This window comes from Falco peregrinus, chromosome 4 (assembly GCF_023634155.1).
Source record: "Falco peregrinus isolate bFalPer1 chromosome 4, bFalPer1.pri, whole genome shotgun sequence".
NCBI classification, from domain to species: domain Eukaryota; kingdom Metazoa; phylum Chordata; class Aves; order Falconiformes; family Falconidae; genus Falco; species Falco peregrinus.
Window position 1 is genome coordinate 38,249,204 of NC_073724.1, and position 19,745 is coordinate 38,268,948.

Consider the following 19,745-nt stretch of genomic DNA (forward strand, 5'->3'; position numbering starts at 1 on the left):
GAGTGAAGAAATATAGAAGACAGAGACAGTGAGTTGTTTAACATTGATAACATGGAGCTGTGGCCTTGCATTTGACAATGTGCAGCTGTGATCCCAAAGCAAAGAGGTAAATAATTTTGAGGGAGTATGAAAAGAAACCTGGATGAAACTGAGACAAAAGAGGAATGTGATCTAACCTCTAAAAGATAAGGAAACAGCGTGAACAGCAGAGTAGCCTATAGTGGACAGCATCTGGGTGTATGGACAGTAGAGTTTGACCAATAATAAAGCTTTCAGCAGTGCATGTGCAGAGCATGAACTTACAAAAGCTGTAACTAACTAACAACAAAGGTCTTTGCTTCACCATCCTTGCAAAGCCTGTGCCTCAATCACCACAAAAAGGCATTCAGCATAATTAATGATGAAAATATGAAAATAACTCTACCCTTATAATATAATGCATTTTTGTCGTGGCAATATAAAGAGGTAAAGAAAATGCCTTCATTTTCTAGAACATATATATATATATATACACACACACACACAGAGATTCCAGTGAGATGTAACTTCAAAGAACCAGCCATGCTTCTGTGGCATACCGTATCTCGGGGATAGTCATAGATACCAATGAAAAAAAAAAAAAATAAGAAAAAATACAACCGTTTTTTTGGATGGATCAGTCTTCTGCAGAACACAAATACTGCTGCAGGAGGAGGCTATATCACTAGAATGAACAGTTTTCTCCAACAGGAGAAAGCTGACGGGATGGGTTAGATCTATCCAGCAGCTGTGAGTATTGGAAAGTATACTACAAATTACTTGACAGAGGTGCTGGTACAAAGTAAAGACTTTTTCCAAGCAGCGCTAAATCTGTTTCAGAAATGGAAAAAAGAAATGGATACTAGGTTTAGCAAGCACAATGTAGTCAGCCACATTAGATGGAGAATCCAGGATTAGAGTGAAAAAAGGTAGCAAAGATCAGCTCTGTGTTAGCACCCTTTTTCCCATTCTCACTTAGCTGACCAAGGACAAGTTCAGGAAGCAGGCATGCAGAAAACAAAATAGGAGTGCAATAAAGATTTAATCCTATTATCAAATCAAATCTATAGTAGATCCAATTCTGAGATGAAGGAATTGAAGACACTGCAGTATTCCAGTCCTGCTCCTTTACATATCTTAACAATTTAAAATATGTTTACTGACATGATCTTCTGAAGACAATCACAGGTTAGTGTCAACAGCTTGCCAACAGTATACAACAAATCAGCTCAAACTGAGAGGTTGTTTTGATACTCCTAAGCAGGACTGAGACAAAGTAACAGAATAGGTTGTAGCAGCCATCAACTGCTGTGAGAAAACTTTTTTTTTTTTCCCCTTAAAAAGCATTAGAACACTGGAGATAAAATCCCAAAGATGCTCAATTGTACACACATTTCCACACTAAATAGCACTTAAAAGACAAAATTATTTCAATTTTTAATACCTCTACTCTTGTATCAAAACTCATTTTTGCATTCGGAATGAAATAGACGTGGAGATCAGTATGGCCTCCCACAGGTACTACCCCTTCAGAAGGGGTGATCGTCATTCCAGGAACTGGGTTTGAATCAACTACCTTCAAACAGAAACAGGAAACATTAGTAATACTGAAAAATGGCGGGGGGGGGGGGGGGGGGGGGGGGGGGGGGGGGGGGCGGGGAAGGAGTGGGGATGGGGAGCACAGCAAAGTGTTTTTGGTTTTGGTAGGGGTTTTTTGTTTTTTAAAATACCAATATATCTATCACAAAGATTTTATATTCTTACAAGAAGAACCTCCATAACATATAATGCTAATGTGGACTTAGAAGTTTGGGGCAAAAATACAGGTAAATAAAATGGAGTAACAGATTCTTAAATATGATGACTATCAGTTTCTACAGTGAAATAATTTTTGCACACAACTTGGAAATTACACATTCTGGTTTTCAGGTTGTTTTCATGAAGTTATTAAAATTAAGGCTTGCTATCTAAACTAGCAAATTGTCCAGAATATTCTACAAAGCATTTTTTCAGTGCCAGATAAATTCATCACTTCTTTTTTTGATATTCAGACTAAGAAGATGGGATACAGGATCCTAATACTGTAAAGCTAAGTAATAATACTAGGAGTAAGTATTCAGTTTACCTGTGATTAGTAAGGACAAAATAGAATTTGTCCTCTTTTAATGCACTTCAAATACATAAGTTTTTAAAGCATAGCTACACAAATGATAACGACCAGACCAAGATCAACCAGCCATCTCTTGGCTTAAGAGTAATTGTGGAGGCTTAAAAGGCTGGGTATGTTTGTTTCTCTTCTTGATTACTCTGACTTAATTCTTTTAGGCCCATCCTCCAAGAGTGTAGTGTTAATGCTTATTGTTACAATGCTAAGTTGACAAACAGAGAAATATGGTACAAATCAAAATAAATCAAGTTTTGTAGTACCATAATAACATAGTAACAAAAATTCTGAGGATTTTAATGAAAATTGTTTTGCTTCACTGAAAAAATACCCCAAATTATTCTGTGATCAGGAGAACTAAAGAGGTTATGTTTCCTCCTAATTTGTGTTACGTCTTTACCCACTCTGGCACCCATCTCATCTCTTATCCAATTCATAATACAGCCTATCTTCCTCTCAGATGCTAGTCTAGCAAGGTAATCACATTTCCTAAAACTGATCTGGGTCTATGCATGCACTGACTGGGAAGCCAGTATGAATAGGATGACTCGTCAGTTTACTCTGTCTCTCAAAATATAAAAACATCCAAGCTGTAACTGCTTTTTCATAGGGTACACCAGTATGAGGTTCTACACTCACCACAGGTTCTCATGAAATTTCCAGAATCTTTTAAATCATTACTACTTTGCTGTCTGTCAGTCCATCTATCCATCAATCCAAATCTGACAGAAGGACAGAATTCCTACTCACATAAATCTTGTTCCTCCAGAAAACCAGACAAAAACTTAAGCAGGTCTGTATCTAATAACTGAGAACACAAAACTGTAACAAGATCTGAAAAAATTAACTCCCTTCTTCCCACCTCAAGGAATAAAATATGCTTGCTTACTTACTTACAAGAAATAAAATATTAGCTTACTTGGAAGTATGCATGATTGTATCCTATGTTTTGAAGAACGGCAGTCTTACAAGTAGATAAACCCATTGGACTATGACTGAAGGTTATCCTTTGTTCCACAAACTGAACTTTAGTAACACCAAGCTAAGGAAAAAAAAAAAAAAAAAAAAAGAAAACAAGCAAACTAAATAACATATTACAGTACAAATGAATGATTCAGCCTAATTTTCTTCTCATTACATAATGAGCTAATACACTTGTGGAAATGCATAAATTAGAAGTATCCAAATAGATAAACACAGTTTGTATGTGAGACAAGATTTACTCAATGTATTGAACTTATCTAGACTCAAAGTGACCAGACACAACCCCAAAGATATTTCTGGGATAGGTTCAAGACAATTAAAATATTTTAATTAAATTTAATTTAACAGCACAAGCTCCATTATTTATTTATTTTTAATACAAATGTGTTATCAGGACAAGATACTTCAGAGTTTTTAAAAGCAGTAGAAATCAATATTCTAATTTACACACATTTACATATGGCAATTTCCAAGGCTTCAAAAGAAAAGAAAAGAAAAGAAAAAAAGATACTCAAGAAAAAGAAAATAAAAGAGAGAGCAGGCACATCAAAATGAAGAAAAGAGTTTTCTTTGTTCCCAAAATGGAAGTTTTAAAGCATGCAGCCAGTAGAATATAAGGGTGGGGAGGGGAGTGCCTCCTTCACACTCCCTAGCATGTAACATGAGATAACAAAGTATTCACCGAAGCTAAATTCCACTGTTTGGAAGACTACCCAAGACATTGCTTTCCAAATTATCAAGTACCATGCTCAAATATCAGCACAAAGCTACATTATAACCTGCTGTTACACTGAAGCTCCAAAACATACCTTCCCAAACATACCTTGATTTTTGTTCCTTTAATACATCTCTAAAGAACTATCATACTATCTCTCAATCTTTCTTTGGTCAAGCTAAGTGAGGCAAAAATAATAATTACCACTTAACATATAAGGACTACTTAGTTGTGGTGCCAAAATTAATATATCATCAAAAGCAAGAAAAAGGCAAATTGTCTTTGTTTTGCCTCCTACACCATGTCTTTGGAGCAATATTATTTTGTTAAACATGTCAAAAAGAACCCATATGAGATTAAAATAAATTTTGACTACTTGTTAATAGAAATATATTGAAATTACTTGTTTAAAAAAAAAAACCAACATTTTTCTTCTCTAAACCTGCTGTATGAATTGTTACCTTTGCAAAACATTTCAACATAATCGTGTTTCCTTTATGCACACACAAGTTGAATTCTCCGGCTTCTGGAGAGTTGAACCCTGGATGCCAAACAACTTCACACTCCAGATCTCTATAGGCCTCCACAAAGCCTAAGTAAATGTGCGTAATTTACACATTACAACATACACATGTACAATTATCAAATTACATTGCATAATTAGAAATAACATAAGCACATTAAAGTGAAATGACCTTTTATTACTGAAGACTAAGCCTACATTTCAAAGATGTTGAACAGTATGCTGAATATTAAGCAAAATTAGTTTGTCATGAGAATTGAGAATTGCATAATCTGCTTATTAGTATCCTGCATTAAAACACACTCGAATTTGACTCATTTTTTAGCCATGAATTACTCAATCAACATTTTTAAAAGTGAAAGAATAGACTATCCTTCTTGTAGAATAACAGCTTTGGGAAAGACCATATACATTTTCTTGCCTACATTCAAGTCTGCACTTGTATCAGCAGAAATATATTTCCTCAAGAATCATGGCACATCAAGTTCCTCATCCAGCCAAATCTTGTTTGAACTGTGTAATGCTAATTCAGTTAGCAATTAGTTCTTTAATAATGGATCTCCAACATACTCCTGCAGAACACTATCTTTCAAAGGACATTTCTAACAAATATTGATCCATAATGCCAGAGGGAACTAATCCCAGATTGAATTCCATTTGTGTCACTCAGACTGCCTACATCAACTTCTTAGCAGCTTCATTCACACACTGCTTTTGGAAAATTTTGTATCCCGATGAGCTGTATGATATTGCTAACTGCCATTAAAAAGCTGCCTCACTTTTGAAATATCGGCAATCTGTGTTGAGAAAAATGATTATGTAAGCACTGCTGGCTGGACATAACGGACTGGACTGAGTATGCACTCAGGGTAGGGCTTATACAGGGAGTGCTGCTATGGTATTAACACTGTGACCTGATACTAATTTTGGCATACACTGTGACCTGATACTACTTTTGGCATACACTGATCCTGACACAAAGCTAAACAATAGAGTATATAGCATCAGCTGAAGATTCGTGTTATTTAACATTTTTGACATTGAAGATATGTGCACACACTGTACTTGCTTAGTATACCTTTGACTGGCTGTATAGAAAACGCAGTTCCTCTGTCTGTAATTACAGGTTTCCAAGTAAACTCAGCAGGATGGTTTCTGGGGTTGTATACCCTGACAGTTGTTCTAAATTCTGTTTCTGCTTGGTAGCCAGGAATAGGATTTAAAATCAGTTCCCTTGCAGATAGCTCAAGTTCAACAGACACTGCTTTTGCAACTACCAGCACGTGCCCAAGGTGTTGTTTATTTATTGTGTAAGTGAAAGATCTGTAATGTAAAAATATATATTTCTCAATATTTTCATGTATTTATTAAATTTTACTCTGACTACAACTTACGTAAAAATCTAATCATTAGCAAGAAAATATTTAACAAAACAAGTGAGTGTGGACACTCAGTTAAGGCAAGAGAAAGCAATTTGCAATCATTTTGCATACAAATTAAATCACGTCAAAAGTGAAGACCATCCCAAAGGGTGATCAATCTCATACAGCCATTTTAACAGCATTAACAAGGTGAGAGTTCCATCTCCACACCAGAAGGCTAGAAAACAGTTTGTCTACATTTACCCATGAGCTGCATCAAAAAATCTGAGCATAGATGCAGTGATGCAACACTATGCCATAAAGAGCACAGTATTTTCCATAAAAAGTTCTCCTAACAAATACTTTGTAATAGCAAACTTTTTTCCCCGATATACTTGTGGCTATATGGGCTTTTGACGGAACAGTTTGTTTTACTGAAACCCTAACAAACATTACGGTATGTTGCAAAATTTTGCAACATATAACTGCATCAATTATTGCAATACCACCATAAATGAGTGTACACCATTAACGCTTGTCATAATTACATTGAGTTAAAACCAGTCACGTTTTTTTTTATTCTACTATTGCAAAGAAAATATGCAAATCAAGATAAATATAAGAAGCCTTACCTTTTAAACATTCCAAGAGTGTTTGTCTCAAATACGACTGGAATATGAGTCTTTGTAAGAGGAGGCACCACCTGAGACAGTGGACTTGTGCGCTGTAATTCATCAATTTCAATCTCAATTTGTATCCATATATGAACTAACAAGTTATTGATGATGTGCAGTTTTCTGGCTGTTGTAGAATACACACAAACATCACCAAAATCCATAGTAGAAGGACCTGGAATGTAAGAAATTAAATCTTCAACTTTACAAGGTAAAAGTTAATGTAAGGAAGCATGACTACTAAAACATTTTGATCAAATTTTTTAGTTTCTAAAATTACAGAATTAATTAGCTAGAATAATACTGCAGCAGAACAAATTCAGACTAAAATTTGCAAGTAAATACAATGCATGTTCCATGAATGTTTTCAGTAGTACAACTCAAAAGCCAGCACCATTTATTTCTTAATTCCGTCTGTGTTAGCCAGCTATTAAAATAGGAAAAGTGATGTGCTAATTACTAAAGGCATTATTAATAATCATATATACTACTTTTTATTAATCAGACATTTAAATAGCTAGACAACTAGTAATTCACTGAGAATTTTTATACTCAACCTGTTCATTTGTTTCCTGATGTGTGACCATTTGGTTTAATAACTCATGTATTTTTATGGTGACAAAATTATCTCACTATTTTATTTACTGCTATCACCAGTTCTTATGCTGGTCTGCAAACTTTAGTGCTCATGGCACTAAGTAAACCTTTTACAAAACTCTTAAGTACTTCCTGTATTAATATGTTTATCTTAGTCTACCTTTCCCCAAGTGTTTCAGTATACACAGCTACACTATTCAAGTTCTTGCTTCATTAAAAACAAAAAAAGCCCATAAAGTAGTGAAAATTCTCACTTTGCTGCTAAGTAAACAAGTAAGTTGCTTTTAAAACAACTTACACATTTAGTAACCAAATCAAAAATCTTACCAATGAGTATTTGATGAAGCTGCTTGGATGTCAAAGTTAGACTACAATCTTCCTTCTCTTGGGTAGAAGATGGCATAGCGCTAAGCCCACTCCAAATCTGTGATAAGCACAAGACATCTCAGAGCAGGATCAAAACTCTTATGCTTTTTTATATGGTAAACACATTATGTTTACATTACTACTCAAACATTTAACTTACTTCTTTGATTGAAGATTTAGAACCAATCGGTGCCAATTTTTGACACGTTAATAGGCAATTCTCATCTAAAGGAAGCATTTTGAACTGTAGCTTCTCCTTGTGAAAATCTGTGACTGAGATCTTTGGTGACATAAGCCCTTCAGCTGGTTTAAGGCCTATGCTCACGGAATTATTATGAATATAAAACTGCCTATAGGGGAGGGAAAAAAAAGAATATGGAAATCTACAAGTCTGAGCACTCCGTGTTCTACACATTACACAATTTAATATTTTTAAACATAACAAATAATACTTTAAGTAGGAATATTTCATTATAAAAAAAACCCCAAGTACAGAAAATGCCTTAAAAATTCTTTTATTGTTTTGTTTAGGCAAGGATTAATATCTGATGCACATCTGTGGCACTCATTTAGCTAAACAGGCTGCAAGCATTATGACTAAAAAAATATAAATATGATATCATGTCTAAAACACCTCTTAAAGAACAATTAAGTTGCAAAGGCAAGCACCTAAAAGTTAGAAAATGCCAAGATTACAGAGGATCCTTTAATTGTATATGCCTGAACTAGACCATTTATAGCTGAATTTTCAGAGCAATTAACTTTTTTGGTCAAAGTCCAACTCCAATCAATTTCACCTGCAACCAAGATATTTGAAACTTTCAGAGATCTTACACAGATGTTTCATATCAAGTATTCAGAAAATTATCACCATGTTTGACAGTAACAGTGAAATTCATCTGACAACTGAAATTTGCTCTCTTCTTGCTTCTCAGGCAATATACTGTGAATGTATGTGTTATGGTCATATAAACAACAGCTCACCCACTACACAACAGCAGTTCCTTTCAAGAAAACCATACACCAGTGCATGCATAAAAATAAATCCAGCCCAGCAGGCCTTGTCAGAATCATGATGTCTATACACAGAGCAAGGTAAACTGAGATTACAAGAATAATCCACTGACATTATTACTTTTTAAATAATGTGCCCTGCAAATTTAACACTCTTAAGCTATTGCTTCTCTTGCTTTAGAAGCTTTATAGGCTTTTTTTGTTTTTAATAAAACTTTTAAAAGTAGCAGAGCTGTCAGTTCTGCTTTTCCATGATTTTGTTCTACAGCATACCCACCAAATACACAAATTCATGAAGTGAGATAAAAGATAAAAGATAAGGCTAGAAGACCAATACAGTCCTTTAATCTTATCTGCTTCATTCCAGAAATTATATCAGAATTTACATACTGAATCCATCACTTTGCGTGTGCTAGACATACTAGCTGGAATTACATACAATTTATTATATAAAAAGAAAAGAGAATCCAACACAGTCAATGTTGTTTTTCTATTAACCACAACCAACTTTTCTTAAAATTTGGCATCTTATTTTAAGTTCATTTTAATTTCAAGTTCCATGCCTCTATCCTGACATTTTACCCAAGAAGTGATCTCCATCTAAATGATTATTTAGAAAAAAAACAGATTCTAAATGCATTATAAATGACGGTCCCAAGCTCACAAGCATTTCAACACAGGACAAATTTAGGTATATGATTGGTACCACTATGTTCATTCTGCAAATATATACACATATTTTTGACATGAGCCTAAAGTATTTATTTATCCTCTAAACAAAGCCTTACCTAGCAGCATCTTTTTTCAAACGACGTTGTCTTGAACTAGAAATGAAGTCTGCATAGTATTGCTTATGTGCTTCTTTTGACAGTCTTTCACAGTCAGTGTAAGAAAACTCTGGATCTATATAATTGTATCTCTCAGTCTTTGTGAAAATAGTCCTAAATATTTAAAGATAATTGTAGTTTAACTACATGTGTAAAATGATTCTTGTTAGAATGAAAACATATTGATTTTGCTACATATATATTTCATTGCAAACATTCTTTTTATCACAACTGATCATTAATATTTGTCCTTCTCAAGGCAACCATAAAAATGAAATATTGAAACTGTAATAGCTGCATTTGTAGTTTCACATAAGAAAAGCAATTCAAGAAATTTATTTGCAAGAGGCTCAAGGTTAAGTAGAATGCAATGATTTTTAAAGAACTTTCAGCCTAAAAAAAAAATAGCAGTAAACTGGTACATGATCTTGATCTACTCTACAGTATATATAAATGTGTGGTTTTAAATATTAATACTGACATAATTTTTACCTGTACTTTTTATTCCGTTCACTAGGCCTAATGCTGGCTGTGCGGTCATTCGGAAAAGCTGTAAGTGCATCACCCTTACAATTCCTATTTATCCGGTGAGTATGAAATTGTGTTTGGGTTGATTTAAGTACCGCCACAGGTGCTGTATCGGTGCACTGTCCTGTGCCATCAGCTACAAAATGTCCAGTTTCATTGGAAATCATTGGTGTTATACCTTAAAATTCAAATGAAATGTTACATACACTTCATTAATGCTTTCTAAACAAAAAGAATTAGAAAAATATTTTTAATTTATACTGTTTCACCCAGCAGCAGAACAGTCACGCACCCCATTACGTTTTCCTCAGACATGAGGGAAGAAGACATTCAGACCATACTAACAGCCAACTGCCTTCCCTAGCCAAGGCCACAAACAAATAGTAGAGCCCAAACCACTACTACTATGTTCAGCTGTGATGCTTTGTCTTGCACATGCACATGACCAAACACTCAGAGCTGCCTCTGTCACAACACTGTCTGCAGTGTCTTAAAGCTTGCTTTAACAGTTGCAAACACAGGCATGATTTTTGACAACGAACTCCCAAGCTATCACAACTGAAAAAGAGAGCTCAGGTCTTTTTCACTGCAGTTTTAGAAAAAAGCATATACATTAAAGAGAAAAAATATGACAGAAACTAGGCTATGTGCTTGCCCACCTCTACTTACATAGAGCTGCACACTTAAGACAGCACTATAAATAATTAAAATTTTCAACTGTCCCTTCCTCCCTCACCTGCAAAAAAAATGATGCATTAAACTAAACATATTTGGCTTACCCACTGTAGCCTTACATCACTCTAAAATGGCTGCAGAAAAAAAAAAAAGAAAAAAACCGAGCTTTCCACTCTCCAGACTATAGGAGTGATGACAACTTCCACTGCCCAGGGAGGCGCAGATAGCAAGAATCTTCATTCCAGTCTCTTCCCCCGCTCCCCTCCCCTCCCTGAATACAGAAAGAAGTACACATAGCCATCCACAGAAACAGAGAACAGGAAGATATAGAACCCATCTATATAATGATCTGAAAAAATTCACTTTCACTTCACACTTCAATGAAGCTTAAAAGCAAAATATAGATATCAGTAGCCTACAGACTACAAATACCCCTCATAACCTCTTTATAAACCTGCAAATAGCAGCAGAATGGGGACATTAACAGAGTAAATGGTAGACAACAGCATTTAGAAAAGCTGACTAAACTTGAATACTACATTAAATCTTTGATCCACAGAAACATATTTTAATTGTGTTTTTGAAGCAAGAAAACTGCAGGAGTTCTTGATTCCAACAACAAAACCCAGAAAGTGCCCAACTTTAGTTTCTCATCTATTCTTGGTTGTCATGGACTTGAAATACCTCCTGAAAGTAGCAGGAATATTCAGTGGCTTATTAAGCATTCTGATAATTGTAGAAGGAACAGCATTTTATCCTGACTTTCCAACGACTTCCTCTTTTTATTTCCTCACAATGCTCTCTTTGAAAGAAATGGGTACTGCCTCCCTGTTTTGCATTAGTGAGTACATCTTCAAGTGGGAAGCAGTCAGTTAAGGGGTATTCAAGGTCCCCTCCTTATCTACACACAGAAACTAGATGCACCACTGTACAGGACAGCCCTGTTGCACTACTACTACCCGCAGATGCTATAGCATATTTGATGCTAGAAAAAAGTTACAATTCCCATGATTGGTGTTAAAATCGGGTGACAGGCTTAGACAAATCTGTAAAGTAGTTGTTCATGAGACATGTTAAGAGCGTGAGGAGCAAAGTAGAGACGGATTACTGCATATCCTGAAAGATTCTTTATGCTGGTATAAGCTTCATAGGATGGGAAGAGTCGATGGACATGAGACAGGTAGCAAGGTAGCAGGCTGCATTAACTAGCACATTCATCTGGCAGTTGTAATTTTCAGTCAATAAAGAACACCCCATTATCGTTCTTAACTTCTTTCTGTGCTTTACCCCTCCCTCTGCTTCTAACTGAAACATACTAGCACTGTGCAATTGCATCGCTGTCAAAAACCGAAGCCTTTTCTGATTCATGAAAGTTAAATAATCATATGATGAAAATTTATGCTTTAATAGTTTGGTTTTTGTTAAAATATGGGGTGGGTGTTACCATTATTTTAGGGATTGGTTCATACTCTTATGAAATATATGTCATACAACTGAGCATTCCTTCAACTGCCAAAGAGATACTATTATTTAAACACCAAACTAAAAACAGTAAAAAATTTCTTTTAAAATGTTAAAAAATGTACTTTTGAAACATTTTATCACTTGTCACTTATATTTTAGCATCTTACCAGGATTAATTTTGAATAATACGTTTTTTCGTTTAGATTTGCACACACCAATAAAGCTCAAATATATCTGGTGAAAGGATTTTGTCGTCAAAACCTGTAAATTATTTTTCTCTAGTCCTGTACCAATGATATCAACAACTTGCTTCACTTCAAGTGTTCCTATTTGATGTGGAGAAAATGAAAATATCACATCCTGGAAAAGAAAAGTTGTTATGAGACATATGAGGCAGAAAACCAGAGGAAAATTTTGTATAATTCCCTGTTTGAGTCATTTGTCTTAATATTTACTTCTAAGATAGGTGTTCAAAACTGGTCTTTTTGGAATTTGCCAACTGCCGCACAAAGTAGCCATATAAGGAAATATAAAACTGCTACACATTAGAACACCACAAAGTCTCACTTGCTCATTTCTGGACAAATTGTTCTCTCATGCCCTGAGTTACAGATTTGTGAAATTATAATTTTTTCCATATTCAAATTAAATTCAGCAATATTTCTTCCATTAAAAGAAATATTATCTTACTTGAGTATTTGTGATTTACTGAAAGAAATCAAAAGGATCCTGCAAAGGTTTGAGTATAAATACACTCAATATATACTCAATATAAAAATAAAAAAACTAAAGCCAGGAAAAACCTGGGTAAAGTTTCTTTAGTACTACAATTATTTTTTTCCAAATTTAAAATAATGCTTGTTGATTTCTGGAGTACAGGAAAAAGCATTAAAAGACTCTACATCAGGAGAAAAAAAACTATATATTTGGCTAATATTAAATGTCATGGCTACTCATATGAAATTGGTTTACTTTCAAGAAATTCCTTCATTGACTACTGTAAAGTAATCTGCATATCTACATAATCTAAGAGAAAGAGGTAGTTACCTTTGCAGATTTTTGTTTAATTTTTCCTTTTTCAGGAGAAATGTTAAAGTGAGCCATCTTACGGAAGCTGAATGTTACTGGAAGGAACTTGGATTCATTTTCGAGTGTGCATAGAACTTGTGTTTGTTCACCCAAGAAACAGTCCATAAACTTAATCACTGGTCCTGGCCTAAAGGTTAACATGACAGGAAGCCCAGAACCCGTCAAAGCTAAGACCATGTGATGAGGAAGATGTGCTGCATTAGACAAACACAAAAAACAAACAAAAAACCCTCACACACCTATTATCTTACAAACAGAAAAGTCATACTGTAGTAGTATGGTTGCAAAACCAAAATAATACCGCAATACAATATGATTTATAAAGTGATTTTCTATAAATTTAACACAGACATGTTTGCTTATGATGGCTGTTAAAATAATGTATTCCCTCATTAAGGAAGTTGAGGATGATCAAGTATGCACTTGAAAATGCACAAAACCGGCATTACCAAAATGCTGGTTACTTGCAAATGGCTGGGTTGTTTTTTCGGGGAAGGGGGGGGGGGGGGGGGGGGGGGGGAGTATGTCCTCCAAATATTTACATTTCTAACTAAGTTCTAGGTGTTCACTACCAGAAGGTGTATTCATGACACACGATTCCCTCCTCCTTTCTACTCACTGTTTAAAGAGGTTTTGGTGCTTAAGCATTAAAGATGTAAGTTACAATAATTTATTTGTATTGAGATAAATAAACTAAACATAGGTTTCTCATAAAACTGCTGGGAAGGTGAAGAAAGTAAAAAATCCTCAAAATACAGTTTTATCATCCATATATACATTTTTGATGGGGACTATACATTTCTGATAACATACTCATGATTGCTGTGTCACCGTCACTGAGGGCCTGCAGATAGCCGCCTGTATTCCCAACAGCTTCAAATCTCAGAAACAGTACATAATCTTGCTTTGCTGAGTCATTCACACCAAAGTTTCTTTTACATTTTCTGCAAGAATCACAATGACTGATTACAAGATTGGGAAAAAAATGACCAAACAAAACCCCAACCCTCAGAAAAATCAAGGCTTATTTTTCATCATCCAATCTGGCTTCTTTGCTGTTGGTTACAGCTTGAACAAATTATTATTATACTTCCTTTCAAAAAATGGAACAGTAACAAATTTAAGCTTAACAATAACTGTATGCTTATTATACTAGTCATTTGATATCTTTTCCAGTCTATTACAGTTCTCTAAACTAATAGTACATGCATAACAATCACTTATAATTAGAGTTTAAGCAAGGGGAAATGGCAAGAATGCATTTAATTTTTCTTTTCCTTATCTGAAGAATAAATGTTCCTTTATGCTTACTTTTTATTTAATGGAATGAAAGCTCTCCGAAATTTTTCAGTCTCTTGGTGATTAAATATATATAATCTTTCATACTGCTGCACGTATACTATATCTTTATGAAATACATGTGCAATCATTAAAAAGCACTTAATTTGACACTGTAGCACTCTCTCAACAATCTTTATAGAGACTCAACATATTTAATGGGAGCTGTAATTAGTTCTCTTGGCAAAATCCAATAAAATTCTTTGTCTTGCAAAACAAGATTAACCAATTCTCGGTTCAAATACTTCCTTAACATATTACAAAACATCTCAGAAATAATCACTTCAGACTTCGCTTTCTTATTTGTACTATCACACCAAACAATTTCTTTTAACACATATAAATATGTAAGAAATCATTCAGAAAAATATTTGCAGAAAAATATTCATTAACATAGAATTATTTCCTGTAACACAGCTTTTTATAGAATAGTTTAGACCAATCAACTTGTATGTGTGTGTCTAATTTGAACCACTCACTTTGGACTAAAGCACAACGTAACCAAAGATTTCTCATAAGGTAGCAAGGTTCCTTGATTGGGAATGCACAAGATCAAGGTAGAAACATCTACATCTCTTGTTCTATTTTTCAGGGTTAGGTCTTGTAAAACAGCATCTGTACTCCTCTGAAGATCTGTCCCCTAAAAAATAATCACAATGTGGAAAAGTTCAGCCTATTCTGCTTCCCCTTCTGTGTTTGGTGGGGTTTTTTCCTACACATACATTTTCATATCTTTCCCAACAAGTAGGAATTCATAACATCAGTAATAGCATTGACATAGTTACATATCACATGGCTTATTAAGAGATTTTTAAACAGCAATTTCATGTCAATGTTTTTAATTCCCTTTTTCAAAGATTATGCTCACTCAGGTGATTTCACTGTCCAAGAAAAAAAAATGAAACCACAGATGCCTAACATTTCAGAAAACCAAAATATATTTTGATAACTTCTACTAAATAATAAGTAGTCCAGTATGATTTCAAGCAGAACTTCTCAAAAAAAAAAACCAAACAAACCAACAAAACAAAACAAACCACATCTAGGGAACATACTTAACATTGTTAAAGTTAAGATGTTACACAATGAAACAGAAATATCTGAAAAAAACTTAATTCCAAGGTTAAACTATTGTAAAAAATTTGTTGGTTGGACAGAAGTTTCAAAAAACCTACTGATCAGGAAATAGTGTGACATAGTAAATGCTACTAGAAGATTAATGTTGAGAAACAAAAAATGCAAAAGTAGAAATGAAAACAAGTTTTCAAATAAAATAAAAAGCAGAAGTTTCTTACCATCTCTTCTCCAATGGCATTGTCTTCCAGTACTGCTACCCAGTCCATACACTCAGGACTTTCATTGTATAAAGTTACTTGTTCAGTCTTTGAAGACCCAAAGTAAACTGGTCCAAAGTTAATGCATTCCACTACATTTCCACAAGATTGCTCCTAGAACTTTAAGAACTTGTTCAACCACAACAGCTTTGATCCATACTTCAGTGCAGCCACGACTTTCCAACTCCACTCTGTCAGCAGGAGTAGCAAGCAGCAACACGTAATGTAGAAAAGTGTTAGAAATAATCAGTTTGGTTTATATTAGAACCTATGCAAAACTGAACCAAATCAGAGCATATAAACCACTGACTTTCCATAGGTAAACTAAGCAGGGCCAGGAGGGAAGAAAGTGTACTTGACAATGCGATACCTAGCAGGAGTAGCACTAATTAGGGAGAATCACACATTACATGGTGGAGTTTGGGGGAGCTTTTTGAGTTTCTCCCCTTTTTTAATGTTTGAAACAATAGGAATGACATCTCAAAAGAATCAGAGATGCCCAGAGAACTTTGTATATAGATACCAATTTTGGCACATATTTAGTAATTTTCTCTTAGGCATCTGAAGGAAGCATAAAAGAACTGCGGCTGTTCCTGCCTGAATGCTTCATCTTGATACCATAAACGAAGGGGTCATATAGACATTGCACAAATCTTTGTTATTAGCATTCTACTGGAACAAAGCATATTTTTATTTTTTGCACAAAACAAATTAAGTAATATAACTTATTGTTCTAACAGAATCAGCTATCCTTTTGAATAGCCTCTGAATAGATCTGAAAAAAAATAAGAATTGTTTTCAATAGTCAGATATGTAACTACACAAAGGATCTGGGAGATGATCTCAAACTTTCTAAAGATCATCTTTCAACTTCTGAAACATGATTATGGGATTCTCCAGGACAGAAAAGAGTTCTTAAAAAAATATATAAAAATAGATTCCACTGAAAAGAATTTTGCTTGCACATAGAAGCAAAATGCTTAGGGAAGGCAGATGGAAATAAACAGGGTGTTTTCACCAAAACTGTACTACTTCTCCAAGTTAGATTCCTGTCAAATATCCATTGTAAGACTTTCAATATTACCCTGGTTTTTTTAAATACAAATATACACACCTGTATACACATATATTAATATATTTATGCAAGGCTTGACAAGGAAACAAGATTTCATTTAGTCTAAAAGACACAGCAGTGACTACTAAGAAATGCCACATTCACTGAAAGAATATGTATAATTTAAGGCAGGAAATGGGTGAAGGATGAAATCTGACCTCTGTAGGGTTACGTTCTTTCAGTTTAGTAAGCAAACTATCTACTAGACAGCAGGAGGCAGTAGCCGTTTAACCAAGGTGGGGTGAAGAAAACAGTGGTGGTAGCCTGGACAGCAAAGGAAAGGCAGAAAGCATGACACTTCGCAACCAAAAAGTTGAAACTCAGTAATTGAAGAAAACGTACGAAGGAACATGTAAAAGGCAAATACAGATATTGTCTTCCTTGTCATTCTAACAGAATTTTTCTCCTTTTGTTGGATTTCCTTTTCCAACAGGCTACAAAAAGTAAGAACAGAAAGAACTGAACTTTAAGTCATATAACTCAATAATTTAAAAACAAAAACTGGAAACACACACACACAAAAAAGGGGAAAAAAACCCAACCACACCCTATGCACTATTAAAAGAAAAGTGGATTTGAAAAGGACTTTCCAGATTGCTGTCCATTTCCAAATTATGGCACTTCCTAAAAAGTCTATATTCACCATTTGAAGAGACACAAGGTAGGCATTTAAAAATAGTCTATTCTAAATAGTTAGTAGTTGCAAATATATTCCGTCCATTTAAAATAAGATACACAAAAGGACATCATAATGTTTCCAAGACTCCTGAAGCACATAGAGCCAAAAGAAAAATAGCAAAGTCACAGAAGCTACAAAATGTAAGGATCACTGGATGTGCAGAAAGGTGAAAGATAGAAAAGCTCTTGTTTAATTGTATACAGAGATCTGCAAACATCCCATATCATTACAACTTACAAAAGACCTTTAATAACACAGCCAGGTACACAATTTATGCATCACTGTTTTGTGGAGATAATATATTTATCAAATTAATATAATAAAAATAAATGTGGAGGATAGCAACTGATACCTAGGAGCTTAGCTTTTTAGATAAACATCCATAATAAAGACTAGAATTAATAATGGACACAAATGTAATTTATAGAGCTGGATTTCTTCAGTCATACACTCACTTTATCACTTCTTCGATGATTCTGGGTACATCTGTGCAGATATCCACTTTAACTGTCTTTATAGATTTCGGCTCTACCACTCCACTGATAGGTTCTATGTTAAGCAGGACAACCCCATCATATGATATTTTAAAGGTACCTAAAAGAAACAGAATAATAAACAGAATGCCACACAACATGAAGTTGTAGATTTATATTCCTCTATTACACATTTGTAATGCAGATATTCACAAGCAGTACATTTTCTTATGGAAACAGGACACAGTTAATCTTTTTCAAAACTAGTTCTAACATAAAGTAGATCATTATTTCTAGGGCTTCTTTAAATATTGCACACATGTCAAATGCCACTTTGCAAGTTGGATTGTAACAAAAAATATACTCACATTCCAAGCAAAAGTGACTATATCATAAAGTAGCTGTAAGTAACATTTTCTAAGTTGAGAGCTATTTCATAAAAAGCTCTAGGCAGCTACCGTAACCAGAAAGTTCGGTGCATATTGCAGGTAACAATACTTCTCACGAGCTGGCATGTACACAATACAATTTATTGCAGAAGAGAACAGTGAACATTTTGAGGTTATAAAAATATTTTTTTTAAATGTGAAACAATTATTAAATGTGCATTTAACCAGCAGCATTAATTATCTGTAATTACATTGTAGATAGGAAGAAAATATTGCAGAAGTTGTAGGAAAAATGCACTGTTTGACCTCAGACAATAGATAATCTCTGATATGAGATCAGAAGCAGGAACAACGGACTCATTTTGTGTATGGGATGACATGTGAAATGCAATCCTTGAGTCACAGGCCAGCATGCAGCACTTCCTGTTGACATAGTTTACACACTGCCTGTTAGTGTGACCTGCTGCATTATGATTTACAGTCTACAGAAACACACTTTCAGCAGCTCTTCCTTTGTCTGCCCTCAATACATTCTTCACTAACTACCGCTTTCATTCTAATTTTACATGTGTCCAGTCCTGCAAAACTCCATCATGCAGCCTCCATGTATCATGCTACAGTTTATAATACAACCAGTTCCCATGCAACATGAGTAATTTCACATCATGCAAATTAGCTGTAGATGCATATGTAAAGTAGGTTATCTCCTTTTCTTTATCTAATCATAATTTCTCAAAGTAAGAAGTTAGTATGTACAAGAGCCAACTATGTAAACTACATATTACATCTTTAAGTTGAGCTGTCCAGACAAAAAATACAAACTACTTTTCCCTTACTTTTGGGGTGAAAAAAAATTCTCTTCTAACTAGACAGCCATTTGGGTTTTTGTTTTTGTTTTTTTTAATATTGCAAACCAACTCTGTGTTTCTAAAATTGTGTATTTTCTCTTGGTATAATATTCCTTGTGGAAATCTATAAAGCAAATGTTCTCACAACCTTGGCCTAATGCAAATGAAGATACCTTGTGATACAATAAACTGTACAAGTAAGGAACAAAAATAATTAACTGCCTTAAATTTGTTGTTTAACATGCACAGTTGCCACCCTAATTCTGGAGAAAGGTGTCTGCAGCTTTGTTCAATGGAAAAAGCAGTTAAATAGGTTACTCAGATCATATAAGTGTTCTTATGCTCCATTCTCCAATGCTTCTTATACTCCTTAGAAAGGTCCCTCACAGAAGCTGAAGGCTGCATGTTTTGAAAGCTGTATGATTTCAAAAAGCTATGGCAGCAAGGCAAAGGACCTCTCATTGTCTTCTGATAACAAATATGGTTCAATTCCCATCCTGAGGACTTAAGCTCTGAAAATACAGGGAGTCTGTAGTTGTATATTTAATAAACAGCTATTGGGTTCACAGAC

General features: G+C 34.6%; 1 protein-coding gene across 1 annotated transcript in view; it reads right to left on the reverse strand.

Moving 5' to 3' along the window:
• The window catches only part of CFAP47 (cilia and flagella associated protein 47), a 342,945-nt gene that overhangs the window by 315,689 nt on the left and 7,511 nt on the right, over positions 1–19,745 (reverse strand). The window contains 16 exon segments of the mRNA XM_027782493.2: positions 1,463–1,594; positions 3,102–3,224; positions 4,343–4,473; positions 5,483–5,727; positions 6,398–6,614; positions 7,364–7,460; positions 7,563–7,752; positions 9,205–9,357; positions 9,736–9,949; positions 12,078–12,270; positions 12,958–13,193; positions 13,813–13,943; positions 14,817–14,977; positions 15,633–15,779; positions 15,781–15,862; positions 17,920–18,058. Coding sequence (XP_027638294.2) covers positions 1,463–1,594; positions 3,102–3,224; positions 4,343–4,473; positions 5,483–5,727; positions 6,398–6,614; positions 7,364–7,460; positions 7,563–7,752; positions 9,205–9,357; positions 9,736–9,949; positions 12,078–12,270; positions 12,958–13,193; positions 13,813–13,943; positions 14,817–14,977; positions 15,633–15,779; positions 15,781–15,862; positions 17,920–18,058 — 2,591 coding nt within the window.